Source organism: Drosophila erecta, unplaced genomic scaffold (assembly GCF_003286155.1).
Source record: "Drosophila erecta strain 14021-0224.00,06,07 unplaced genomic scaffold, DereRS2 tig00000000-arrow-pilon, whole genome shotgun sequence".
In the NCBI taxonomy this organism is placed as follows: Eukaryota; Metazoa; Arthropoda; class Insecta; order Diptera; family Drosophilidae; genus Drosophila; species Drosophila erecta.
In genome coordinates, this window is record NW_020825194.1 from 25,334,142 (window position 1) to 25,360,101 (window position 25,960).

At 40.6% G+C, this 25,960-nt stretch overlaps 7 protein-coding genes and 2 non-coding genes across 19 annotated transcripts in view; 3 read left to right on the plus strand and 6 right to left on the minus strand.

Annotated features, from left to right (window-relative positions):
• Positions 1-1,364: 1,364 nt before the first annotated feature.
• Positions 1,365-6,230, minus strand: LOC6553010 (pancreas transcription factor 1 subunit alpha). Of its 2 annotated transcripts, XM_026975794.1 has the most exons (6): positions 6,076-6,230; positions 5,933-6,019; positions 5,067-5,469; positions 4,837-5,017; positions 4,262-4,406; positions 1,365-1,834 (listed from the first exon to the last, which is right to left on the minus strand). In XM_026975794.1, exons 3-6 carry the CDS (start codon positions 5,255-5,257, stop codon positions 1,581-1,583), a joined length of 771 nt encoding a protein of 256 aa, XP_026831595.1. In that variant the 5' UTR covers positions 5,258-5,469; positions 5,933-6,019; positions 6,076-6,230; the 3' UTR covers positions 1,365-1,580. The 2 variants fall into 2 exon arrangements, with proteins under 2 accessions (XP_026831595.1, XP_001979151.1); XM_001979115.3 differs by having other exon boundaries at positions 4,837-5,002; positions 5,933-6,229.
• A 3,477-nt stretch (positions 6,231-9,707) lies between these two features.
• Positions 9,708-11,118, minus strand: LOC6553009. 3 transcript variants are annotated; one of them, XM_001979114.3, is made up of 3 exons: positions 10,566-11,118; positions 10,334-10,516; positions 9,708-10,273 (listed from the first exon to the last, which is right to left on the minus strand). In XM_001979114.3, the coding sequence occupies exons 1-3, from the start codon at positions 10,644-10,646 to the stop codon at positions 9,797-9,799; spliced, it is 741 nt and encodes a 246-aa protein (XP_001979150.1). In that variant the 5' UTR covers positions 10,647-11,118; the 3' UTR covers positions 9,708-9,796. The 3 variants fall into 3 exon arrangements, with proteins under 3 accessions (XP_001979150.1, XP_026837805.1, XP_026837807.1); XM_026982006.1 differs by having other exon boundaries at positions 10,146-10,286; XM_026982004.1 differs by lacking the exon at positions 10,566-11,118 and having other exon boundaries at positions 9,708-10,286; positions 10,334-10,456.
• A 2,038-nt stretch (positions 11,119-13,156) lies between these two features.
• Trnag-ucc lies at positions 13,157-13,228 on the plus strand. The gene has a single exon. It is a non-coding gene; the product is annotated as a tRNA-Gly (tRNA).
• Positions 13,229-13,250: 22 nt separating this feature from the next.
• Positions 13,251-14,974, minus strand: LOC6553006. Its single transcript, XM_001979113.3, has 4 exons — positions 14,595-14,974; positions 14,477-14,529; positions 13,789-13,977; positions 13,251-13,734 (listed from the first exon to the last, which is right to left on the minus strand). The coding sequence occupies exons 1-4, from the start codon at positions 14,635-14,637 to the stop codon at positions 13,264-13,266; spliced, it is 756 nt and encodes a 251-aa protein (XP_001979149.1). The 5' UTR covers positions 14,638-14,974; the 3' UTR covers positions 13,251-13,263.
• On the minus strand, positions 14,229-14,300 carry Trnag-ucc. Its single transcript has one exon. It is a non-coding gene; the product is annotated as a tRNA-Gly (tRNA).
• On the minus strand, positions 14,975-16,157 carry LOC113564147. Of its 2 annotated transcripts, none has more exons than XM_026979635.1 (5): positions 16,070-16,157; positions 15,740-15,908; positions 15,495-15,678; positions 15,268-15,439; positions 14,975-15,205 (listed from the first exon to the last, which is right to left on the minus strand). In XM_026979635.1, the coding sequence occupies exons 2-5, from the start codon at positions 15,901-15,903 to the stop codon at positions 15,021-15,023; spliced, it is 705 nt and encodes a 234-aa protein (XP_026835436.1). In that variant the 5' UTR covers positions 15,904-15,908; positions 16,070-16,157; the 3' UTR covers positions 14,975-15,020. The 2 variants fall into 2 exon arrangements, with proteins under 2 accessions (XP_026835436.1, XP_026835431.1); XM_026979630.1 differs by having other exon boundaries at positions 16,001-16,146.
• Positions 15,915-17,847, plus strand: LOC6553005 (ELMO domain-containing protein 2). Of its 2 annotated transcripts, XM_026979619.1 has the most exons (3): positions 15,915-16,004; positions 16,609-16,820; positions 16,899-17,721. In XM_026979619.1, the coding sequence occupies exon 3, from the start codon at positions 16,922-16,924 to the stop codon at positions 17,597-17,599; it is 678 nt and encodes a 225-aa protein (XP_026835420.1). In that variant the 5' UTR covers positions 15,915-16,004; positions 16,609-16,820; positions 16,899-16,921; the 3' UTR covers positions 17,600-17,721. The 2 variants fall into 2 exon arrangements, with proteins under 2 accessions (XP_026835420.1, XP_001979148.1); XM_001979112.3 differs by lacking the exon at positions 15,915-16,004 and having other exon boundaries at positions 16,323-16,820; positions 16,899-17,847.
• Positions 17,848-17,859: 12 nt separating this feature from the next.
• Positions 17,860-19,774, minus strand: LOC6553004 (secernin-3). The gene is made up of 3 exons (XM_001979111.3): positions 19,500-19,774; positions 19,244-19,431; positions 17,860-18,948 (listed from the first exon to the last, which is right to left on the minus strand). The coding sequence occupies exons 1-3, from the start codon at positions 19,644-19,646 to the stop codon at positions 18,222-18,224; spliced, it is 1,062 nt and encodes a 353-aa protein (XP_001979147.1). The 5' UTR covers positions 19,647-19,774; the 3' UTR covers positions 17,860-18,221.
• A 338-nt stretch (positions 19,775-20,112) lies between these two features.
• LOC6553057 (uncharacterized protein F54F2.2) overlaps positions 20,113-25,960 on the plus strand; it is a 29,657-nt gene continuing 23,809 nt past the window's right edge. The window contains exons 1-6 of one of the 6 annotated variants that reach the window (XM_026983910.1): positions 20,114-20,198; positions 20,255-20,441; positions 22,829-23,307; positions 23,435-23,631; positions 23,691-25,135; positions 25,527-25,617. In XM_026983910.1, the coding sequence (XP_026839711.1) occupies positions 20,407-20,441; positions 22,829-23,307; positions 23,435-23,631; positions 23,691-25,135; positions 25,527-25,617 (2,247 nt within the window). In that variant the 5' untranslated portion in view covers positions 20,114-20,198; positions 20,255-20,406. The other 5 variants (XM_026983911.1, XM_026983912.1, XM_026983913.1 and 2 more) reach the window with 5 other exon arrangements.

A 25,960-nucleotide genomic window follows, 5' to 3' on the forward strand; every position in this document is an offset into this window, starting at 1 on the left:
TCTTGGAATTGTCGACTCAGACATAACAAAATAAATTCATAAGCTTTCATGCTTTTATGGGTGTTTTTTTTTTTAAACCAACCACAAACTCTAACCAATGTATTCATATTGCTTACTATAAAGTCATAATGAAATTGCTTATCTTTAAAGCCCGATTCAGCATCATTGTCACATTTGTTCTGGGCACTCACCCTTAGCTCGCCAATGATCAGATTTTGATAACCCCGCACAGCTGTCGCCGCCGACGGTTAATTAAATCTTTGACCACAGCAACCCAAATGAAAGGCACACATTTACATACGATCGAATTGATATATCAACTAGGATCGGCTCCCAATCGCAATGTTCAATCACGTCATCACTGGAACACCCCTGCCACGAGCTAATCCTAATTGGAGATAATCATCTCGATTGCTCAGCCAAACGGACAACATCTGTTCGTCTCGAAGGTTGACAGTCGTAATGATGTTTTAAATGGCACGCTCACGCCGACAAGTAAACGCTTAAAAATAATAATTTCCCATTTTTTAACGAAATTCCGTTCAGCGTGTGGACATGCATGTCAAAAGACCGGAAATAATTTTCTAGTCGCAATGCCCTGTGAGCTGAAGGGTACACTTGACAAAATGATGAGCAAATTATTATCAAATTATCAGAATTATTATCAAAATTATTATCAAAATTAATATCAAAATTAATATCAAAATTATTATCAAAATTATTATCAAAATTATTATAAAAATTATTATCAAAATTTTTATCAAAATTATTATCAAAATTAATATCAAAATTATTATCAAAATAATTATTAAAATTATTATCAAAATTATTATCAAAATTATCAAAATTATCAAAATTAATATCAAAATGATTATCAAAATTATAATAATTTATCACAATTTTTATCAAAATTACTATCAAAAATATGCTAAAAAAAGAGCAAATGTAATAAAATTATTAAGAGATGGTCTGCTTTAAACTGCTTATTTGTATGCAATTGGTATACACAATTTATCAGAGAATACAATAAAATTTGCTTGGACTTATTGATACACATATTTTGCTTTAATTTGGCAAACGTTATGGCATTTTTTGTTGAAATAAACAAGAATTTTTTTCGGAGTGTACAGCTCTTACCCACCCCCACGGGCAAAAATAAACTGCACTTGTACTTTATGATATTTGTCTGTTCGGCGGTTGTCCCTCTTTTTTAATGATATCGAGAATCGCGGGGTGCAGAGGCCACGAGGACAACCAGGGCCAGGTGTTCGATACACTACTCACTCGTGCTGATAACTATATAATTTATCCTCAAATTGTTCCTTTTGCCCTGGGCGCTTGAACTGCAATTAGATGTTGCTGGGTAGATTTGTGTGAAATGTTTATTCGATTTAAACTAAACGACTATGTATAACATTTAGATATTAGCAAACTTAGAGCAATTAAATACCACAGAACATGTTTTCTTCATATAATTATTAAGTTGGTTAATATGTGTTATATGCCAGGACTAGCAAGGCTTGACTAGTAGGATTTCCAATGAATCTCATTCTCCCTTCCACGACAGCGAGTCCTGAGGCTCACATTCCACTGCCGCTGCTGAAAATACTGGCCGCTGCTCCAGGATCCGACATATCCGCACCACTTCCGCTGAAGTCGTCGCTGCTCTGGTTGCTGTTTTGATTCTGATTCGAGTTGCTGTTGTTGTACAGCGGCAGGGGCTGCGAGTGGGGTCCCCGCGGGTCCTCCGGTGTCCAGGTCCTGGCGTAGAGCTTACTGCCCGGATATCGGTCCCCCTTGCGGTACCAGGACAACGAGTGCGCCACTCCGCCAGCTGCAAGTGGTAGGTAAATCGTGGTACACACGGTTAGGGAAATTTGCGCCAGCCTCGGTATATATGTAAATGTTATTATTGGTATTAAATCTATAAATGCTTCCAGAGCCACAGTTGGCTTTTTCTTATTCTTGATAGAAAACAATGGACACACTTCATTAGGTGCGCTTATGAAAGATGAAAAAGTACAAATAGACTTTAGAGACCTATAAATAAGACCTATATAACTCCCATTGCTACTCCAAATGTATTAGCGCAGTACTTTTTCAGAAGTTTGTCTTACACACCCTATTATTCACTCAATACGCGTAAGTACAGCACTTGACAATGCCTCTAAATAAACTCTTAGATCAATTTGCTTCAACATAGTTTTTGGCGCTACAAAATCTCTATGGCCGCTTTCAACTCATTGCGATTATCAATGCTATCACTGGCCCTCAAACTAAACGCATTTGAAGTCAAGCGCCGCCCAAACAATTAAAACTGTTGCCAAAAACTGAGCAAATGCCATTAGCGACCACATTACGGGTCCATCATCGAGGCAGGGCAAACAAATATACGGAAAAGGGTTGATCCCGGGGTTGCCTGGCTTGTTGTTGCAGCTGCCACCCCGCTGCGCCCGCCATTTGCCTTGGACAAACAAACTCAGAAGAGAGAAGCCCAGGCAGGAATCCTTATCCGCCACCCTCCGCCAGCTCCGCCGACCACATCCAATCAGAACCAACATAGCACCCAGTCGGGCAATTTGTAGCTCTCGCAGTTTCGAGTGTCTGATGCGGGTGCTGCTCAAATATGCAAACCCCGACCACTTCCGGCGCAGTTTCCGCATCTTTGCAAGTTGGTGTGAACATATGCCAGGCGCGTGCCGGGAATCCCCAGCTCCTTCTCGGCTCTCCTGGCAGCCATTTAAGTGGGCGTTTCGTGGAGATGGCGCCTCCCCCCGCCAAACTTTCGTTGGATTTCGTTTTTGCTGTGTTTTTCTGCAACATTTTTAATGCCCGTTAAGCATGAAAACGCTTTCGCCATCAGCATGGCCATCTCCCCGCCTTTCGCTCCCCCTGACCTGGTCGCCCTCCATTTGGCCTTTAAGGGGGACGCCGACAGCGCCATCTGCTGGAGTGTAACGAATTTCCCACGCTATGATTATGTCGATTGGGCATTGTTGTTCCTGTTATTGTTACTATTCGGCTCGGATCGGATCGGCTGGGCTCCGCCCACCCCCGAGTTGACACCCCTTGTCTGGGCTGAGGAGGTGGAATCGGGCAAGGTGTATGGCCTGGTGTGGCATGGTGTGGTGTGGAGTGCATGCGGCACTTTTATCAGGTAGACACAAATTACACATCAGAGCTTGCATGCTCATTTTGTCAGAATCAAATCGAAAAGACTGATAAATGCGAGTGAGAGGAGGCCAGAAATAAACAAAATCTGTTTGGTTATTAGGCGAGCAGTCAGCTAGCAGTAATAATATAAATATATGCTATTTAATCCAGCAATTTTTAAGGAACTTGTACCAACTATGTGACCTGGGAAAACAGCTTAAAATAATTATAATTTCATGCAGCCCCTGTAGGGGCTTTATGTGCTATTCAATTCTTGGAACGCAGCACACCCTATTTATCCTATTTAAATTAAACTATATATTTATATACAACTTATTCGTAACATGAATTCCCAGAGCAGTAAATTGCAGTACAAATCATCTCACTGATGGCGTTCTAAAAATCCTAAAACCAGTTCGAACTCAACTTTAACCAGTTCAAATTCGTGTTGTGACACGGATGTATAAAAAATTCTAGAAAATAGATGACATTTTTTAAGGGCTATACATAACACTCAATAAGTAACGTCACCCTTTCCTCATCCCAAAACCCCAAATCGTCACCCTTTTGGCTTGCCAAGTGGCCCGACTATTAGCTATGCAGATGCTTTCCAAGGATCGCAAAGCCCAGGAACTCGCCGCTGCCTGCAGTGTCATACATTTTGAATAGGAAAATTATTAACCAAAAAACCGTGACCAAAGCAACTTTTATGAGCCGGCGCACGGGAACCCTTAATCCAGGCCATTGTATCCAGGGTGCCAGACCACATCCACATCCACATCCGCATCCGTACTCTCACATCCTCGATGATCGATGCGACGGCAATGAGCAAAACAATTTCCTTGACTGACAGTCACGCAAAGCCCGCAATGCGAACCCAGAACCCCGCGCGAAAAGTGTGAAAATTCTAATTAGTTACACTTAGGCAGACACGGCAGATCCCGAATCGGTGGCCGGATGCAGCCCAGCATCCCCTGTTCAGGACCATTCCGATAACCTTTGAATGAGGCCAGTGCCCCGGATGAATTATGTTATTAGAATGGTGCCAGGTCCGCTGACCATCCGCCCACCTAAGTGCTACAAGGCATTTGATTGATTGACAACTCACTGCGATCCTTGAGGATAATTTTCTTGGGCGGCTCCTTCTGGTAGTTACGCTGCAGACTTAGGCCCGGCTCATTCCCGTTCTTATCCTTCTTGACCATCTCGCTGAGGAAGGTGATGTAGCTTATGGCCAGTTTGAGTGTGTCGACCTGGGGAGAACCCGAATTTAAATGGTTGCGTTAGGGAGATTAAAGATTGAGGGTGTATTTGTCGTTATCAGTTATAAGATTATGAGTATAAAAACGGAATAATGTCATTGATACATGTTAGATCAATAAGCTCAATTATCGTCGTTTATACAAATCAAAATATACTTTCAATCAAATTTAACTTTCAAGGACAGATCCCTTGTATGTAATAATTTGTCTCCAATGAATACTGAAAATGCTATTCAAAGCATTTAATATAATGTAATTGAATTTTAACTGTCTATCCCGTTACAGATTCATAGGATGTGCCATTACAAATTCGAGTTTTATCTGTAAACACTATGCGATGTTCCACATCAGGGATAGACGACTTTAGGATTGGACTTTAGATATCTCTTTCTGATAATCCTAATAATCTTATTCACATTACCTTGCTCAGCCGCTTCTCGTAGGGCAGCGTGGGAATGTGGGTGCGCAGACCCTCGAACGCCTCGTTGATGCTCTGCATCCGGCGGCGCTCGCGGAGATTGGCCGCCTGTCGCTGCTGGGCCATTTGGGAGGCGCACTTCAAGCGACGGGGCTTGTGGCTTCTCCGGCTGAATGGGGGGAAGCTGTAGTGGATTAAAGAGGCTCCAGGGCGCAAACTAGCGTCATACTTACGTCTTCTCGGTGTTCTCCTGGTCGCTGTTGAATCCACTGCTATAGGCATCGTCCTCGTCATCGCTCTCCGAGCTGTGCTCGTCCCCGAAGAAGTAGTCGGAGCTGGAGGTGGAGGCGTTGGTGGCCTGTGATCCCTCGAAGAAATGGCGCGCCATCGTGGCCTCCAAGTCGAAGTTGTCCATGGAAAACATGGTTGGGGAAGCAGAGGGCCCGCAGTTGGTAAATCTGTTGCGCTTCTGTTGTCTGCCTAATTGCCAGCTAAGTGCATAACGGTAAAGCTAACACTTCCGATCCGCTGATTGGCGACGCGTGCCCAGCACGTGCCACAAGGCTCGAGATTCCGGAGGGGGGCAGCAAGCTGGACAAGTGAAACGCGTGTTGCTGGTCCTTGACTTTTGCCTCTCTGTGAAAGAGTATTTTATATTTCAGGGTGTTACTTCCTGTCGTTAAACTTATTCAGTTGCTGGTATCGGTAATAAACATGTTCAACACATTTCGATAAGATAAGATAGGATTTAGTGTGTAATAGATATAAAATGTATCATTTACATGGATGTGAATGTCATTTACAATGAAGTTGGTAAACATAAAGAAGAAGATAAGATATAAATGACGTGTTACAATTTAAGATTACATTTATGATTCAATAAATATATTTAAAGGAAGCGAAGAGCAATCGCACAATACAGCATTCCAAATATGAAGTGCAAAATCATTAAACGGATTAATGATCAAAGATTGTTCAATAGAGTAGATACATTTTATAAATTTTATTAATATTCTAGTGCGTGTGCATTTGTATATTTATGCATTTACTACCACGCAAACGATAAATTTCTATTTAAAAAGTAATAATAATAGCTTACCAAAACACTCAGGAGTAAGCAATAATCCTCTGACTAGACTTTGGTATAATAAATCCGATAATTTCTCAACTTCTACGAAACGGTTCACTACAGTACACTTTCGAATTGCACATCACCTAAGCAGTAAACATTTCCACACTCACATTCCACATCCAATGGACACAGTAATTGCCAGTGGCCAACACCCAGTAATCCCTATAGATGCAACGGTACCGCGCACTCTACACCGAAACGCGCCGTGTTGCGAACTCTGTGACTGCCGGGAAGCGAATGCCTGGAACTTCCACAGGACCTGTCTGATAAGAATAGTGCGCCGAGGGGTGGAAGTATGCCATCCTGCAATGGCGGTGCCACATCAAAAGATACAGCCAAAGGGGCGGCGCCGAAGTTTCCAAGCTTCCACCAATCAGAGCTCGGCGAGCTGAAAGTTCTTGCCCAGCAGGGTTGCATTTCGGGGGTGATAAGCTTATTAAGTTTGTCCAAAGGTTGGGCTGGGTAGAGATTTCGATTTTTCAGGCCGTGCTCTACACCACTTTCACATTGTGGGCGCATTCAATTGTTTTTTGATTCGAGCGCTCGTTTATCTGTTTAAGCGGAATTATTGCCCAAGTGCTTGACAATGGAAGGTGTTGATGTTTGATGTAGACAAGTGTTTCCCCAGTGGGCAGAGGTGTACCGGGGGGTTGAGCTAGCAGCTGCACAAGTTCCGCAGTGATGTGCGGGAATAATGATCACGCTTGTGCTGTTCCCATGGCCCGGATTACTTGGTACCACTGCTAAGTCTAATTAATGATTTGTTGCAACCAAGACGAGCTCTGCAAATATGGTAAAAGTACACCGAGTAGCTTGCCTACCAAGAACTGCCGGAGGAATTTGTCAACCAGCAGCATTTTTAAGCATAGCAGAGCCCAAACTCAAATATTTGCACTGTCTAGGATTTCCTCTTTCCCTTTTTTGGAAACAACTCCATTAAAAGCCGATTGCACCATGTACTGCATATTTTTCGGGGCTCTCCAGAGACAGGGGTGTCAAAATATGTTACACTCGACGAAAAAAATATAAACCAATTGGCACCAAAATATTATTAAAATTATATGGCATTTTTATTATTATTATCTTGTGGTCGTCCATATTTGGTGTTACAAATTATAGGGAGTCTCCATCAACTATTCTTGATCAGGATCTTAGCCGTGGTGGTCTGGCTATGTACGTCTCTCTGTCCGTCCGAATCAACTCGGGAACTAAAAAAGCTAGAGAGTAGAACGTCTCATGTTTGTTTCGAAATATGGCCATTCCATTGAGTATCATTGAGTATTATTAATTGAGTATCTGAGTAATTGGTATCTGATAGTCGCGGCAATCGAGCAAAGCGTTGTCTCTAGCTTTGAACGGTTTTTGAGACGATTTCCCTATTATACGCAATTATTTTGAACAAACATTTTTTAACTGAATTGTATTATGAAAAAGTGCGAATATTTGTAGCTGTGCGGCTCAGCAAACCTTTGAATTTATTTTTTCTGTGTGTATGCTGGCCCGAGTATGCCGCCATCCCCCAACGCGTTGCCGTGCTCATCCTCGTCCTGCTTCTCGGCGGAACTCTGTTTGTTTGTTGTCCTTTTTCCTGCGCCTGTCCTGTGTGTTGCCTCATCATCAGACAACCTCACTAAGGCTACCATGATAAACAAATTGTTTTGCCTGCGCCAGGAGCCTGCCTCCTACCCCCAATCCTTCCTCTTTGTTTCAGCGTTGTTATCGTTGCCGGCGCTGCTCGTTTTGTGCAGCTGTATAAACAAATTAGTTTTCAATTTTATCAAGTTGTTTCGCAGTGGCCATTTGTGGGCTGAAAGCTTTGAGGTTTCTACGGGAGATTATAGGCCACGATAGTTAAATTATCGCCTACATATCGCTATTCCAATCGTTAAATCTTTGTAAAAGCATTAATTTACCAATTATTTTGGTAACAACAATGTGTCCCACATAAAAATACAAATAGCCCGCCGTACACTGATTGCCGCAAGTCAAAATTACCGCACAGTAGGGTGAGAGAAAATATAGAAGATATAAAAAAAACGAAAATTAACAAAATAGCAGTAGTCCGAAGACGGAGTTTCATATTTCCAACTTGTAAACGTCAAAACGATCAAAACATAAAAAACATTATTTATTGGTTAAAATTTCTCATATAATGAAAGAGAAGCAGTGTTTAATTAGCCTTTTAATTGAATATCTAGGTATTGATCGTTTTTAGAATTAGTTATTCCATTTTTCGAATCCTTTGCTATAGCAGGTTCTATGTTATTATTAAACATACTCTCTGTAATTTAAAAACCAACTGAAATTAGCCGAACTGGTCGGCACTCGGCGAATTATGCACACGTCATATAACACAATCAAGCGTAACCGCCTCTTTGGCTGCCAACCCTATAGACATATATGTATATCCTGTGCGATCTGCGATATCATTACACGCAATTGCCCTGCCGCAAGGGTATTTGCCCTTGGCCTCTCCCCTGTTCTTCTGGCGAGGTACTTTCCATTTTTTGTTATTCGAATTCTAATTAAAAACCCCAGCGCATTGTTGAGGTGAGGCCAAAGTAGGATCGAAATGCTTATCACACTGCTCACACAGCAAATCTGCCCTGCAGTCCAAGTCCATCCGCTGTATTGACACCGGGCATTAGGGAGACGCCGGGAAATCCCTTCTAGTGCATGCCTCGCCGAGTCCTGAATTGTGTAAATTTTAATCTCATTTGAAAAGTTTTTTCGAAAGTGCAAAAATTGACATCAGCAATGAGGATAGACATTTGGAAAGGGGTGCGTTGAGCGCTGAGTGGATTCTGCAAGGATTAAAACTTTTGAAACGTCCTGAAAAGTTATTCAATTATATTTTTAACAACCCATGTGGGCTGAAACGGATTTTTAATCCAGTGACACAACTGAAATACAGCTCAAAAATAGCCCTTGTGCGATTGAGATTCCTAAAGCCTTTGAGGAACAAGTGTATTTTTAATTCACAATTTCCTATCACTAACTTTTTCTCGATAAACTGGAGATCTATATTGTAATATATTACGTTATTAGTTGAAGCCCTGCATAATTAAAAGCTTCGTCGTCGTTACCACATAACATTGGTTAGTTTCTACCCAGGGTCTCAACTCTGATTTTCCATATCCTTGCATATCTCACATGTGATAGCGATATTATGTCTACCCTGGGACTTATGATCTATCCATATACATGATATGACAGTTAAAAGTACCAGTAAGGATAAGCCCTCGGCAATTTTCCACTTGCGACTTCTCGAAAGACAAACGAAATTCCGCAGGAATTAAAGTTCGGAGTTATTTGATCAGCTCTGGCGAATCCTACAGTTTGCCGATCGATAAGAATACTGCACTCCTTGATAAATTAGTCAATACCTGTATTAATTCAAAATTTATTATAAAAATTATTTATCTTAAATGCGCGGAGTTACTCGTAGAAGGTGGAACTCGTCGTCTAAAATGCTGATGCAGTCCTTTATTCTGGGGCTAGCACAGTAAAATATACCTAATTTATAACCAATTTAGCTTAACAAATTAAATTATTCTCTTAATTATTGTGAACTGTTTCTTTTGTACATTTGAGTGCAGTAAATTAACCCGGAATTATTACTGGTTCTTAATTTAGTTTTCAATAATATACCAGGAATTATTACTGGGTTTAATTTAGTTTTCAATAATATAAAAATTATGTTCGAACTGTCGTTATTAACTAAATGAATAAAAAACTGTTCCCCCCTAATCAATTATTTGTTTTTTCGTAATTATCTTCCTTTACTTAGTAATTTAGAAGAATTCGTTCGGCTTGCGCTTTAGGTTTCTATTAATCAAGTAACCTTACTTGGAGTTCTGCATATGCCAAGGCCCGTTCGCCACTGAATTCCGCTATTGCACCACTTAAAGACCACAGCTCGGAAAAACGCCACCTATGTATAGTTTCCATTCCCAATTGTCGGCCTATTATTTGCGAGGATTGGGATGTAGATATGGCGACAACGGCCTGCGGTCTTTCAATCTGAATCTCCTCCGGCAGCTGAGCGAGAACCTCGAGGGGCAGCTTCCCATGGGTCATGAGCCTTAAAAAGTCCATCGACTGCTGGCATAAAATTTGGCCCAGGCCACGTCGTCTGAATTCCGGCAATGTTCCCATGTATTCCACATCTACCGTGCTGTCCACCTGGCAGTGCTTGTTGACATCGAAGCTTTCGTCGACAGCATCCCAAAGTTCAATATATTTCATCATATTTGGACTCTTTATTTGGGTGCCAGCGTCGTAGTATGAGGATTTCCTTTTTGTGTTCTGTTTGGGTGCACTAATAAAAAATAAATGATTAAAGCCAAATGTAGAATAGATACCTACAAATATGGTATTAGCGATTGCAGCCACAATTCTGCCACTTTCCACATGACGTATAGCGTATGAAATTCCTTGGGAAATGATGCGCCTTATCCGATCACTTAGCTCGGCAATGGCCAACGGAGAGTCTTTCAGGTTAGTGATCACACACCCGAATTCATGGTTGACCGATATATTTACAAGCAACTGCGACAACGTAATTAGTGTAAATGTTTAGTTCTTAACGGATGCATACCTCCTCAACTTCATCATAAAACTGTGAAGTCACACGGAGGACCTCAAATTCCCCATCGAAAATACCGAAGCAGTCCTTCATCGCCAGAATTTCAAAGTAAGACCAACGCCAATTGCTTTATCGAAATGTATGCGTTTATTTATATAGCCCGATTTTAGTTTAAATTATTCGGACTGCTGATATGTTCTATTTCTAAACCAGCTTGCTGTTTAATTCATGTATATCTAAATACCATATATGTATATATTCCCCTTATAATGTGGAAAATTGCAATTTTCGTAGCGTAGAATATATTCGTAACGAAGATTTAGTAAATCAAGGTAACGAACAGTTACGATTTGCAGCATTTGAAGAATCGCATGGATTATCAACGTATATGTTAATACAAGTATTATTGCTTGTATTAACAAATTACAGTTTAATTAACTTTAAGAGACGATCGCAACCTACTGTGTCTTTCGCTGATGACTTTCTTGTTAAATAATGTACAACATTTTACGCGTAAACCAAAGACACTAGAATAATAAGATGCGTAACGCCATGCGATTTTTTTGCACACGATTTTTTCGAGATGGCTCCAGGCTCTCTCGAATTTTTGTTCAAGAGCCAGAGAGAGAGCGCTCTAGAGCCAGCAGCTCTCTTGTACGCATCAGTGATGCCAATATTTTTCTGAAGAAAAAAGGACAGATTGAGAAAAAAAAAAACGGAAAAAATAGGCTAAAAATTTCAAAAAAGGATGAAAAAACAGGACAGATTTTGATTCATACGTTTGATTCATACGTTGCCATTGTGCCAATGCGTTTCAAATACGTTTCAGGCATTTTATAGGCTTTATTTAAGACAATTTTTACTACTCACTTTAAAGACCTCACTATTTCAATATAATTATGACAAAATAAGAGTTTATTATTTAATTACTTACAGCTCGAGATTAATTTAGTAGCTCTTTGTATACGAATAAACATGAAAATATATATCCCTTTCAGTGTATTTCAATTCAATTTCAATTTCTTTACAATAATTTTATATTGTATTTTAAATATTTTGTATGAATAAATATTTTTTATGAATAAATATTTTAAAATAAATATTATAACATTTCAAACACTTGTATGAATAACATTTACCTGGTTATTTGTTCCAGAGGGATCCCAATTTGATCTTGCAAGTAATCACACTTAAGTAACACACATACGTGCATACATGCATACATACATACATACATACATACATACATACATACATGCATACATACATACATACATACATACATACATACATACATACATACATACATACATACATACATACATACATACATACATACATACATACATACATACATACATACATACATACATACATACATACATACATACATACATACATACATACATACATGCATACATACATAGATGCATACATGCATACATACACCAGTACATACACTACACATACACTACATTCACTGCTCGTCCGGTAAGAGAGATGACTTGAACTATTTTGCGACTCTAAATTAGAAGACATGCCTTACAGTCCTCGCTAGAACCAGTTGGGAATTATAGGGCTACAAGAAAATATTTTTCCTAAGCAAATATTAAAAGCGGCAATAACTATGTGTTCCGACAGTAAGTTAAACATTCTTCAGGCTTTAAATAAGACAATTTTTACTACTTTGTGCAAGTAACACATACACATACACTACATACATACATACATACATACATACATACGTACATACATACATACATACATACATACATACATAAACATGGAAATATTTTATGTTTAACATTTATTATTTCAAGTCGACTCGAAGGTCATATAAATATACGAATCCATTACAATTGTCATGGCCTCCCCGTGGTGTTCCCTGGGTACCAAAAAATACATATATTACAGATAATTAATAATAAAAATATTTATATGTAAACGGTAGCTAATTCGAGCGGCGATTTTAACTAAAGAATATTAAAACAACTTCTTAAAAAAAATTAATAGTCACGGCATCAATTTTTAAATAATATTTAGCTCGTATTACAACGAAATTGACCAAAACATTAATCAAATTCGTTTCTTAGATCAAAATTGATTTCGGACCGAAAATCGTATTCTAGCACAATTTTTTTTTTTACTGTTTTCACTCACACAAGCAAGTGAATTCTATTTTTAGATTTTTATGCGAGCGGGAAGAGAACAATTACTGCCGCCACAAAAAAAGTGGTTGCATAGTGCAAAACCAATGTATGGCCGTTACGCATCTTATTATTCTAGTGTCTTTGCGTAAACTTTAAGAGACGATCGCAACCTAACGATTACATACAATGCATTTTAAGCCAGACATCATCAAACTGGGTAATGATCAACATATAATATATAATTAGCTTTAAGTTTAAGTTATAATATTTATTATTTTCCATTCTCTATCTTTGCTTAGTTTCCCTCTAAGCAATTCAAATTTAACTGAAATTGTGAGTGTGACCGCATACTGATAGCAACTACTATCGATTAGAAATACTAAATATCAAACGAGATATAACGTATTGGCTCTCCACCGCAAAAGTAAGAAAACGACTCACCAGCATCACATGGCGTCGGTGGTGTAATGGTTAGCATAGTTGCCTTCCAAGCAGTTGACCCGGGTTCGATTCCCGGCCGACGCACACTCAAATTTTTTATACAGATTTATTTTTTTATTTTAAAATTTGTAGATCACATGTTCGCAAAACTTGTGTATAGGATTGATTCGTTCGTCAAATCTCTTTCCATTGTACATAAACTCCGAATAAGAAACCGTGTTAATTACTTTAAAGTCTGTTGCTTTTCCAACTTTTTGAGAGAAACTGGAGGTCCAGAGTGCGGTGACAGCAGCTGGGCGTTTTGACCTCAACTTTTCATCGATATCCTCCAGGCCCTTTCCAACAGCCAGCTCCTTGGTCAGTTCAATTGTGAACTGGGACAACGAGCGTCCCAAACCCAATCGCTCGTGGCTCGGTAAAGTGGCCAGAAACATCAGTTCACAGAAGCAAACCATGTTGAACATGGCACATACATCAATTCTTTCATCAACTTCGATCATAAAGTCCATTAGACGCCTTGCCTGAGGACTTTGAACGTCCTCATTCCGGAATTTAAGAAAGAAGTGATCCTCTCCAGGTGGTGGTGCGAACTGTGTTTTCGATCCGTTAGGATTAATATTGTTTAAATAAAATTCGCATTTTACCTGAATTTTGTTAAACGACACTGACACAACACGACCAGTATCCGCCTCTTTAACTAACAAAGAAACACCATCCAGAGCGGTTTTTCTGCACAACTCCCGCAAATCCAAACGGGCTTGACGATTTTCCGGCAAATTAATTTCACAGGCAATGCACACCGATTCATTAAGAAAAAATGAGCCCTCAAGCACCTGAAAAATTTACAAATTTAAAAAACCAATGAAATAGTAAATTTGCCATCAAAATTGAAACCTCGGAACTTGCATTTTATTCATAAAAACCGTTAATGAATGTTGTGTATCCTAGTCCTGTCCTATTCTGATACGACAGTTCACAAAATCATATTTTACTTGTTAAAAAAAATAACCTGCTGAAAACCTACAAAATACCACTTGTATTTTGCTCCGCTAGGAAACAAAGAAAAAAAATGCAAAAAGCGAACTGCGTCGGCCGGGAATCGAACCCGGGTCAACTGCTTGGAAGGCAACTATGCTAACCATTACACCACCGACGCCACGTTGGAGCAGAGACACAAAATTCGTTTCCTGCTTCAGCAAAGCTAATGCTACATTTCGCTCTCCACGAACAATAGCAACGGAGCGAACTTTAAGCTTAGTCTTGATCGTCTTAATCCGAGAAACAACTTTTTTATGGCCGATAGTCAAAATTGTCCCATGGAATTATACTCACATCTAGCGCCTCTTCCAGGTCAGATTGTGTGACACTGCGAACCTCAAATTTACCTGGAGAGGTAAGAAATTTATAAATGGAATTGGTGGGTGAAGTATTTTTTATGCAAGGCACTCACCTTCGTGTAGGGTTCCCCAGAGTCTTCCATTTTCCCTCCGCATTTTCTCGATAAGACTATCGGTCAGCTAGCTAGCCGCAAAGTATTGAAGCAATCGCGTCCAGTGGTGGTCTCTAACTGAGCGATATAGGTTTACGACTAGGCAACATCGACGTGTACATATGTATGTATATTTCAAATGGAAGCTTTAAATCTAAATCTAATCGCATGGGCACGCGAGTTTTTGGATGATACCGTCAACGAAACGAACTTAATAGGGCAACTTAATCAGAGATATGCACGCCCATTTAGTCTGAGTTGTACAATCGTTACATTAAGCTGTAAGCTGAATTAACAAAAATTGACTTTATTTACAATTTGGTTTACTTACACACAACCCTTTAACTATAAATTCTTTTGTAAAAATACTCAATACACAAAAATAATCTAATTGGAATCTGGATACAAAAACTCTTCAAATTTTACATCGGGCTTAATATGGGCCTTGGCTTCTTTTATTCTTTTCCGCGCATCTGAAACACTTTTATGTCTGCGATTTTTGTAAACCCGGAACGCCAGTCTGATTTCAGCGACGTAGTCATCTCTAAAATAACCTTCCTGCTTTTGAACTGCTGCAATTTAAAAAATTTTAATTTTTAAAAAGAGTGGGATGCGTGCTCTATAAAGATTTTACCAAACAAAGCGTTGTTGAAATTTCCAAACTTCTTCAGAGGTATTTTATTGTGGATGCCATCAAAATTGAAATCAACCAAAAAGTCTATGGCGAGTATAAGATGAAATTGTTTTTTGAGGCCTCCAGGACGTGGTGACCCGCCGGGTTTTAAAATGTTTCGCATGGTTTGGATCTTGGTAATAGAAAACCCCTAATAAAGGATATATTAGAGGATTATGAATATTTACATAAAACGATAATTTGATTGGATCATTCATTTCCTCCTCCATCGTCTCTATTTGTCCCAGTTCCGTAAGTGGAAATTCTTGAGGTGACCATACTCCCAATTCAGGATTCATTATGTGCCGTATGCCACTGACGGAAAATATTTCGGGTCCTGGAGAATCGGTTGGCTGAGCCGTCGTCAGTTGACTGGAAAAACAGGTCAAATTTTAACAATACCAGAATAGTTAGGCACACATTTTAAATTTACCGCAGAACCAACAGCATTTTCCTTTGGTTATAAAGAACCATATCCATTTTATCATTCAAGATCTTTATTTTCTCCTCGGTACTGGGATTGGAGATCTCATTTTTTACCGTCTCAGGGGGCAATGTTTTTAAATTTGATTCCTTCACCACTGCACCTCGCTTCATGTTTTCTATGGTAAAGTACAAATGTGTAACTAGTTACTTCATCTAGTTACAAACTACGACCACTTTTATTTAAGCTGGACAGAAAAATGATCAATACCGAGGTAAGGAACGTAATTGGAGTTTGAAGTAGTATGAATATAAATATAAGTACATAAAGTTTCCCTACACTTTTAAATTTCTAAGTAAGCAATTAGGATAATAACAGCAGTGTGGCCGTTTATTGAACAGTGTATTAGGTCAAATATGCTGAAACATGTAAGGGGGACTCCTTCCTTTTCAAAAATGTATTTTTTATTTCATAACGAATCATTTTTATTTGGGATATAACTTTATACATTACGATAAGAGCACTAAGCACTATTAAAATGTCTTTGAAAAGCAATGCAAGCTTTAAAAAATTATTAAGAATACCTAAATGCCCTCTACTTTTCCGCTCTGTACAACACTGTCCGATCAGCTGCTTGTTTTTTTTTTAATAATACATTGGTTTTGTTATTGTTGCGAGTCAATCATAAAAGCTATCTAAAGACAACTCTCAAAACTGGAATATAGTAGATAGAAACCTAAGGCTGTGATCAAAAGCCAATTCTAATGTGTTGCCCTGGCAACCGGGCCCAAACAAACGAAATCGGGATATCTGAATAGTTATCATTACCGCTGTAGTAAAATGTTTATTCTCGACCGAATACTGCCTTTTATTTTTAGCTATATAAGACCGTTTATAAAGTGGTTCCTGCACGTCTTCACCAGGCTCTCGGAGCTCCAGAGAATTTGCTATGGGGCGAGGGCGGGAGCCAGTCGGACTAGCCAGGTTGAAAAATCCCTCTCGTTGTCCAAAAGACCACAAATACGACGACTTGTACTTGACCTTGATGAGGCGGCGCCTTACGTGAACGACGCGGAGCTTCTGGAATTCGGTTAGTTCAAGCACCATATTTGCTACCAGTTTTCGCCTAGTTAAATATTTATAATCATAACCTACTATAAACTTCCAGCTCCTCGCGCTGCACGCATTGTGATGCAGGCGAAACGCATCAAAAACAATGTGCACCCAGATTTTGCCCGGCTCTTCGGCAAATGCGTGACAAGTATTTGGGGCTACCGTAGACTGATGCATCAGGTGGAACAGCTGCGGGCCGAGAAGTACGACTCGGATAACCTCGATCACGAGCAAAAGCTGTTGCAATTATGGCAACTGCTGATGCCAGAGACTCCTCTCACCGGTCGCGTGACCAAACAGTGGCAGGACATTGGCTTCCAAGGCGACGATCCCAAGACGGACTTTCGGGGAATGGGCATACTTGGCCTGGACAACTTGCTCTACTTTGCCACTGCCTATAACGACGCCGCCAAACATGTGCTGCTGCACTCGATGCATCCCACCCTGGGTTACACCTACGCCATTGTGGGCATTAACCTCACCTCCATGGCCTTCAATCTAGTAAAAACGGGCGCCGCCAAAACCCACTTCTACAATTTGGTGGTGCAGCACAGACAGGATTTCAGCACCGTAGAGGATTTCCATAAGCTGTACTGCTATTTATTCTTCGAGTTTGACCGCTTTTGGATGGACAGCGATCCGCGAAACATTATGGACTTCCGCGAGATTTACCAGGCCTTTGAAATTACAAAACTAGAGGCCTTGCACAATGATAGCACTATTTTTAAGACCAATTTGGTTGTAGAATCCGTCTAAAAATTCACATAGTGTGAAAAGCAATTTTGTGGCTGTATCTGAATAATTTGTAGCTCTGACGAAATTGGAATTAAATGAATCAGATCAGGCTTAGTCTATTTTTGTAAATACATGCTTGGAGTGCGGCAAAATAAAATCATTTTCTTTCATGTCATTCTTAAATTTAAATTATCATTTGAGAGAAACTGTAAATTTTGCTTCTAAATCACTTTTAAATAAAAAGATGAGTCCTAAAATAAGTATTCGAATACGAAAACAGCTTTTTGTATAAATGCAGATTTTATGCGTTTATTTGAGAGCCATATATACTGTATATTTGTATATGTATTTATATATATTTTAATGCAAGTATATAAATCGTTAAACTAAGCCTGGAATGTCACATAATAATACTTTAAATTCAAGTCGGAGATTGCCCACTGAGACAGAATAAATAATAATTTAAATATCACGCAAAAGCATAAAACTAAACGAAATAAAATCAGTAGAGATTGCACAAGAAAATATTTTGCCGACTATAGCCTATTTGGTAATGCCATAAGAATGCTCAAGTCAAATCCCGATGCTCAATAGAGCTTGCAAGCTAGTTTTTGGAGTATCCATATAGATAGTATTCGTTTGTCTAGCGATAGAACTTCACTTCCGCCTCGACACAGTCCTTGAGCAGTTCGTCCAGCTCGTCGCTGGCGTGATCCTGCAGAGAGAAATAGTTATTTAGCTCGTCCACGCAGGAGCGCTCCAAGCTGCGCAAGTGCTCCAAGGCGGCCGGCTTGCGTTGAGAGTGTAGCTTGTGTAGCAACGTCAAGTCCGCATCCGCCTGCACTTGGGTTAGAGGCGAGATCCTCGGCTTTGGGGCAAAAACGAACGGCTTGAACACAGACTCGGCGGCATTGGGTGTGCCGGTGAACCAATGGCACGAGATTCCCTTCGCCGACAGCACTGAAACGGTGGCCGCCCTCGAGCTGCTCGCATTACTGGCAGATCGCAGCGTCTCGAACATATCGTGCTGGGTGTATGTTCCATCGCCAGCTGGCTTGGGACCACACCAATCCTCTGCCGGGGCCTGGGCCTCTGCATCGTAAGCAGCGGCAAAACTGGCTGCTTCATCCAATCCCTCGCTTGACTTGTTGACCACAGTGGTCACAGCCAGTCCTCCGGAGGGCAACCGCAAAAAGCTGGCCTCCAATTTCTCGGCCGCCCATACCTTGCCAGAGCAGCTCACAAGCCAGGCAGCAGCTGCATCACAAGCGATGAAGTTCAGTTTGGAGTTGTCGTGACCGTGACTGGCCACCAAAGCTCCAATCCGGTCTACAACTTCGTCCACGTCCTTGGCCACAGCCAAAGTCAAGCTAAAAAATATTAAATTATTAAATGGTTTATAATAATTGTAACAGCATTAGTATGGTTTTCTCTGCAACATTAAATTTCAGATTGATTCGTATGTAGCTTGCGGACCGGTTTAGAAAGTGCAATAACCTTATGAATTCCAACAAGTTGATTATAATATGTGTTTGATGTGTTTCTCTACACAATTCAATACATACAGAGGAAGGGATGAAAGTTAATTATATTTAGTTGTGCATAGTTTGTTGATACGCTATTGCAATTGTATATCCTAGATATTGCATTTTAAAAGAAACGTACCGCACTATATCCGTGCCTAGCAGGCTGTCGCTGTCCTTGGCCTCGTTTTCACCTGCCGCCCAGGTGAGACCTAGGGCCACTCCGCGTTCATTGGCCCCGAAGTCTCCACCCCAGAGACCCGGCTGCGGTTTTTGCAATATTACACGCAACAAATCGCCGCCCGTCTCGGCAGTAGCTCCACCGTCAGTCTGAAAAGCGAGGTGTTTGGGTGGTGAGTCATTGATCGAGCTTCGTTTTCGGAGGAGTCTGTCTTTACCTTCCCCTCAAGCACTTCGGTGGCATCGTAGAAGCAAACCTCCGACGCAACGTTGACGTTTTTTTCGTCCTCCGCATTGCGACCAATGATCAACGTTCCTTCGGCACAGTTCTCGGGCAGAACAACAAAGCAGTCGCCGTTGGTCATTTTTATCCGTGGTTTTCTCGCGGAGAAGTTTCTTCAGAAATGCGCGAGGGAGTTGCAAAATTGATTTTTCCCACAGCTGTTCAAGGTTCAAACGTTATTCAACACTGAGCGATATGCACCGTGGGAATGATGATGACACGTTGACACGTCTGGCAACGTCGGAAGTCACTTATTTGCTTACTACATACATTATATGCATTACAAATTAATTTTCAGACATTTATGAAAAATTCTAAATCAACTATATGGATTGGGTATTTGGTTAGTGTTTGTAGTGCTTGCATTTACTAAATAATCTCCATTATTTAAATGGCGCGCATTAATGTGACCATAAATTTACGACCTTAAAAATGACAATTCTTTGTTGTAATAAAGACCAATAAGAATGCGATTTACTTAAATTACAAACTATTGATACCAAAATTGGCAAGTAATATTCAACATCGGATCTTCCTTTGACCTGGAAAAAAGCATACAAGTGCCAGCACATCTCTAAGTATTTTACCCGTCTCTAAGAAAGTGCCCATCGCTAGAAATTTGCCCATCCGTCTGGTAACCGAGGTTTTTCTTGTTTCGGCGTTAAAATGATCAAAAATCCTTCTCCATAGAAGAAAAACGCGCAAAGTCTCGGATTCGTAAGCTTTTCACGATACTCGGGCAATAGGAAAACCGCGCAGCCAGCAAAATCGTACCCACAGCTGCATTTGTATACAGAGCAGGTGGTGTTGTCTCCCTCTCGCGCCTGCACTGCTCGCTCCCGATGTGCGAGCGAAACAACAACAAACAAGTTACAAGGTGTGTGGAGTGGTGTATGCTGCTGGTGTGTTGTAGCTGTAGTTGTAAATACTCGCGCACACAGTGTTGTTGTTGCGCTGGTGGATGGTGTTGTTCAGCGCCTTTTTCGAGTGTTGATTATTTTACTTGCGTGCGTTTGCTACTCGTGGGCGGCTGTAAAGTCAGTGAGACGCGGAAAAGTGCTGGGAAAAGCTGGATAAACGCTAAGCCACAGCTGCGAGGCTAGAAACCGTTTATTTCAAGTGTCAAATCGGGTAAAGAAATCGAGAAAATCAATATTCTGTGAGGGTGCTAGCGGCCAATAAGAAACCTCTTCGTGAAAATAGCAAGAAAGTCGAAAGAATTTCAAGTTTTTGGTAGACCGCTCCCTGAAAAAAGAGATATTTTCTGTTTTGTTGTGTGTTGCTTGACGACTTTGACCGCGCGCATTTTTCCCCGCCGTGAAACTAGTTTCTTTTTGTTTGGTGGCACACCGCTGATGACGTTTTAAAGCCCTGCTGGCCACTGAAATTAAAGCAATTGCCCATAAAAATCAATAAATTCAAGACACGGGTGTATACATACAATTTGAAAGAAATTTAAACAGTGCTTTAAGAGCCGAGTTGCGGAAACTGGGAGAAACTACCCTCCAGTCCCCAAAAACTCCCCCTAAGGATGTTTTTAAATGGGGTATATACATGTACACACACCCACCCGCATTTCACCCCCCAAAAGCGCGCCCCCTTTTCCGGCATTTCGTCAGCATCTATGTAGCATCTCCCCGCGTGCGTGTGTATGTATCTGTTCTGCCTGACAGTGCGAGTGTGTGTGCTTGTGACGAAAGTGCATTGCTCTTCATTACAAAAGCAACGTGCAGAGCGGCCTCGTTTCATGTGCCCAAGTGTGTGTGCTTTTACACCGTTAAGTTAGAGAACTCCAACTAACCCTCAGTTGGCAACACGCTGGCTGCGTTTTTCGGCAGTTGGCAACACGCTGACCCAATAACGGTACAATTAGACCCGCACTCTCCTCCGTCGCGATCTCTCGCACAGATGCGCATGCATGAATGAAACAGAAACAACACCCGCATGCCGTTATTATTATTATAATAATGCTTGTTGTTGTTGTGAAATCTCCGCGACCCACATATTTGCGTTCGCTCGCACAGTGGGACCAAATCGACATCCAATTGGATTAGGAGCAGAGCTGCATTTTTCTGTTTTATTTTTGGTAGCCCATTTTATTCAGGTTCAATGAACCAGCCCACGGAATGCCGCTTAAGAGAGTGTGTGTGCGTTGCCCGTTTTGTGAAAGTTAAAAAAAAATTGTTGCTCGTATTGCTGTGGTTAAACCTCCTATCAATATTCGGTGGCAATGCTGTTTATGTTTCCGGCCGTAATTATATAAATGATTCGACATAATTAGCATGTATTATTAAACAGCGGCGAAATTACCTTGACATTGAGAGATTATTTGTGTGTGCATGTGAATGTTTTGCGAACAGAGCTCCATGTGCCATCTCGTTCGCTCTCGCTGCGAAGGCCATGTTGTAAATACAAGTGTCCAATTAAGTAATATTTTATAGGGCTACTGCTTTTATTGAAATAACCGAGTGCGAATGACCTTGCTAATAGGCACCTGCCTCGATAGCTGCGTATTATCGATAACGAGAAAGGTCGGAACCTCTATCTCAAGATCGGTGACCACCTGCCGGGTGTTCTAGTGCATCTCTGGTTTATATAGACTTCAAGTTCTTTAAATACTTACAAAAATGTGAAAGAAAAAAGGAAAAAAAGGCATGAAAGGAACATGCATATTTCCTTGATAGCTGGACAAATTAATTTCTCAACATTGAAGTCTCCATTTTACTGCTAACTGCATTAGATTTTGCATAAAGTCTTTTCTTTATATTTACCTATACTTTTATGTGTATGTCAAATCCAGTTGATTCGTAAAGCTGTAAAACCTATCTTACTGAAGTACATCTTCTATTTGTGTACCACATTTTCTTCGTACGATCCAAAAAAGAAAATATCCGTTTAACTTCTCTACATTCTCTACGTTATAAAAGATACAAAGATTTTAAGCTATATCGTGTATTTATAATATATGTTTCCTTAAAAAATATTAATCAGACCCCAATACATTCAATTTTATAAAATGATTTACTTCGGTAGAATTTGAATATTGCTTTCTTTAATATTCTATTCTAATTCTAGTATTGTTTTCTTTAATATTCTATTCTAATTCCAATATTGCTTTCTTTAATATTCTATTCTAATTATGATATTTCTTTAATATTCCATTCCAATTATAATATTGCAATTTTAATATTCTATGCTAATTATTATATTGCTTTCTTTAATATTCTATTTTAATTCTAATATAACTTTCTTTAATATTTGCAGTGCCAACAAAATTCCGTCTTCATTCAATGCGAAACTGGAGCTTGACTCCAGCAAAGACGACACCATTCACTCCACAAGCTTGAACAAGAAACTCGTCAAGATTAAAAAGTTCAAGTTGGACGATATGAAGGAGATGGTGGGCGGTTGTTGCGTTTGTTCAGACGAGCGGGGGTGGCCGGAGAACCCGCTCGTCTACTGTGACGGCCAGAACTGTACTGTGGCAGTGCATCAGGCGTGCTATGGCATTGTGACGGTTCCCACTGGACCCTGGTACTGTCGGAAGTGCGAGTCCCAGGAGCGAACCTCTCGGGTCCGATGCGAACTGTGTCCCTCGCGGGATGGCGCCCTTAAGAAGACAGATAATAGCGGGTGGGCTCACGTTGTTTGCGCCTTGTACATCCCAGAGGTGCGATTTGGGAATGTGACTACCATGGAGCCCATCATATTATCATTAATACCGCAGGAGCGGTACTCAAAGAGTGAGCTATAACTTAACTGTTTTATTTTGAAAAATATAAAATATATGTTAATATGTTAGATTCCCTAGATTCAGCTCATTGGCAATAGTAAATTACAATCCGTGAGAAATATTTTTAATATTTTCAGCTTGCTACATTTGCCAGGAGATTGGCAAACCAAATCGTGCCAATGTCGGCGCCTGTATGCAGTGCAACAAATCGAATTGCAAGCAGCAGTTCCACGTCACCTGCGCGCAAAGCCTTGGATTGCTCTGTGAGGAGGCTGGTAACTATCTGGATAATGTAAAGTACTGCGGCTACTGTCAGCACCATTACAGCAAACTGGTGCGTATGTGAGGGATAGCATTCGTGATTTTTCCGTTCAAATTCTTGATACTTTGCAGAAAAAGGGCGGCAACGTCAAAACCATACCTCCATATAAACCCATACAACATGACACCTCTTCCGATTCGTGTTCGTCGCCCGAGAAGGAGATCGATTCTACCATGAACTCCGCGACGACCTCGGCCGCAAGCATAAAGATTACTAGCAGCAGCGGCAGTGGTGGGGGCAGCAGCAGCGTTGTAAATGCAAGCTCCAGTGTTGCAATCTCTGGGGGAAGCGGCAGTGGGAGTGGCGTCTCATCTTCCTCAAAGCAGCGCAAGAGCAATGCATCCAGTAAATCATCTAGCAGCAGCAGCAGCAGCTCATCATCCTCAACAGGAGTGGCTCCCAATCCCTCCTCGAGTTCTGCGCATTCGGGAAGTGCTAGCAATATGACAGGCGGAGGAACTTTACTACCAGGCAGTAGTAACATTGGCAATATCAGCAATAATTTAAACAATAATCTGCCGGGAGGCAGTACGTCCACCAGCAGTGCTGGAAACGTATCTAGTGGAAGTGGGGGAAATCTGTCAGCTTCAAGCGGTGGTGCTACGCAATCGACGAGCAGTCAATCGTCAACAGCACCAGGGACCACCAAATCTTCGGCCAGCAGTTCAAGCAGTAGTAGCAACAGCTACAAAGAGAAACATAGCAAAAGCTTAAGCAAATCCACATCCAGCAAGGACAAGGATGGAAAAGATAGCGCAAGCAATTCAGCAAATAACAATTTCACGAATTCATCTGCATCATCAACATCTTCCAACTCATCGTCGACGCGAGAGAAATCCTCCTCAAAGCTTTCGAAGAGCAAAGACTCCAATCAACTACCGAATGCCACCAGCAGCACAAGCACAACCAGCAGTGTCAACACTCAGCCCAGTTCCTCGACTGCAACTGCTACGAGTGGATTGGGCGGGACTGGGACTCATGTCAGCAGTTCGGCTGCCAGTGGAATCAACACTGCTCCTTCTACAACCCATGAGCATTCGAATCATGCCCACAACCTTAGCACAAATGGAGCAGGATCCGGAAGCGCAGCCGGAAAGTTGCAATCGGCCAGTAATCTAAGCACCAGTAGTTCTGGTTTTGGATCGGATCTGCGATCGGTCAGCACATCCTCAAGCTCCACTTTGAACGACTCCACCGGATTCGGTAGTAATTTAAATTCAGAAAGAGAGAATTTGTCAGGCGCTGGATCGTCGGCAAGTAACATGCCCGGAACAATAGCTCCTGGTACGGGTGTCGTATCTTCGAGTGCGGCCACTAATCTAAGCACCAATAAGGGAGGCTCTTCGTTATCGGCGGCGAATAGTCTTACATCTACGAGCACTTCCTCGGGCAGCTCCTCTAACTCGACACCGAAAAAACGAAAAGCGGATTCTGCTAAGTCTAGTAGCAGTATTTCCACCTCCGCCTCCGCTCTGGAAGATAACAATAGGTGGGGAACGAGAAACGCAAAGAAAAGGTCTTTTACAATATTACATTTTTCAAAATTTGGTAGTTTAATAGTTTACGCCTGATTTCAAAGAAACAAATGGGACTGAAGTTGCACACATATAATTTGGTAAATTGTTTGTTTATCGAATAGCCCGTGCAAAGATCGCATATATAAATTTTTTTATTTTTAAATAAATTGTAAAAATTAGAACATAAAGTATTTAAGCAGTTCCCAAAGTTACTGAGAAATCAGACCAATTAAATATGTTTTTGTAATTTCATTTGAACAAAAGGCTACTTTTGGACTCCGTTTCGTTTATTGTAGAATGTACTAATAAAATAACCCCGTATGAGACCTTTTCCTATTAAAACAATGTATAGAAAAAATAACAATAATTATATTTTTCATTTGTATCTAGCTTAATATCCCGATATGATATCAAAGATGTTCATGTTGCACTGACGCCTCTAACAGATTTTGAGAAGGAAATCGAGAAGAGCTCCAAGAGGGTAAGTTACATTTTTCTTTGTTTATCTTTTAGAATACTATTAATAAATCGATAAACAATTAAAGTACCTTTCCAAAATATTGAGTTTTTATGAGCTTTTTACTTTTTGAGGAACTTGTTTCGGATCTCTTGAGCTATTTTCCGAAAGCTTCTCTTAAAGTGTTCTCTCTTTTAGATACAATGTTGCTATTTTAATAATGGCTCCCATTATCTTTTACACTTGTATACATCTTGTCATATAGTTTTTCTCTGATCAAACCTAAAGAGTAGGACAGAGTACTGCTATATTCGTCTCATTCGTTAAAAGTTTTGAACGCAGGCGCCTTGCCAAATTTTGTATCATA

Excerpts from the sequence above, each read along its gene's own strand:
- LOC6553010 (XM_026975794.1), bottom strand. The coding sequence starts at position 5,257 with ATGTTTTCCATGGACAACTTCGACTTGGAGGCCACGATGGCGCGCCAT. Across the intron at positions 5,018-5,066 it reads CAGGAGAACACCGAGAAGAC|CTTCCCCCCATTCAGCCGGA; the intron begins GTAAGTATGACG and ends AATCCACTACAG. Across the intron at positions 4,407-4,836 it reads ACGAGAAGCGGCTGAGCAAG|GTCGACACACTCAAACTGGC; the intron begins GTAATGTGAATA and ends GGTTCTCCCCAG.
- LOC6553009 (XM_001979114.3), bottom strand. The coding sequence starts at position 10,646 with ATGAAGGACTGCTTCGGTATTTTCGATGGGGAATTTGAGGTCCTCCGT. Across the intron at positions 10,517-10,565 it reads TTTATGATGAAGTTGAGGAG|TTGCTTGTAAATATATCGGT; the intron begins GTATGCATCCGT and ends ACGTTGTCGCAG. Across the intron at positions 10,274-10,333 it reads CAATCGCTAATACCATATTT|AACACAAAAAGGAAATCCTC; the intron begins GTAGGTATCTAT and ends GCACCCAAACAG.
- LOC6553006 (XM_001979113.3), bottom strand. The coding sequence starts at position 14,637 with ATGCGGAGGGAAAATGGAAGACTCTGGGGAACCCTACACGAAG. Across the intron at positions 14,530-14,594 it reads CTGGGGAACCCTACACGAAG|GTAAATTTGAGGTTCGCAGT; the intron begins GTGAGTGCCTTG and ends TTACCTCTCCAG. Across the intron at positions 13,735-13,788 it reads TGTCGTTTAACAAAATTCAG|TTCGCACCACCACCTGGAGA; the intron begins GTAAAATGCGAA and ends TCGAAAACACAG.
- LOC113564147 (XM_026979635.1), bottom strand. The coding sequence starts at position 15,903 with ATGAAGCGAGGTGCAGTGGTGAAGGAATCAAATTTAAAAACATTGCCC. Across the intron at positions 15,679-15,739 it reads AAAATGCTGTTGGTTCTGCG|TCAACTGACGACGGCTCAGC; the intron begins GTAAATTTAAAA and ends CTGTTTTTCCAG. Across the intron at positions 15,206-15,267 it reads TTTCAACAACGCTTTGTTTG|CAGTTCAAAAGCAGGAAGGT; the intron begins GTAAAATCTTTA and ends TTTAAATTGCAG.
- LOC6553005 (XM_001979112.3), top strand. The coding sequence starts at position 16,571 with ATGTTTATTCTCGACCGAATACTGCCTTTTATTTTTAGCTATATAAGA. Across the intron at positions 16,821-16,898 it reads CGCGGAGCTTCTGGAATTCG|CTCCTCGCGCTGCACGCATT; the intron begins GTTAGTTCAAGC and ends ATAAACTTCCAG.
- LOC6553004 (XM_001979111.3), bottom strand. The coding sequence starts at position 19,646 with ATGACCAACGGCGACTGCTTTGTTGTTCTGCCCGAGAACTGTGCCGAA. Across the intron at positions 19,432-19,499 it reads CCGAAGTGCTTGAGGGGAAG|ACTGACGGTGGAGCTACTGC; the intron begins GTAAAGACAGAC and ends CTCGCTTTTCAG. Across the intron at positions 18,949-19,243 it reads CTAGGCACGGATATAGTGCG|CTTGACTTTGGCTGTGGCCA; the intron begins GTACGTTTCTTT and ends AATATTTTTTAG.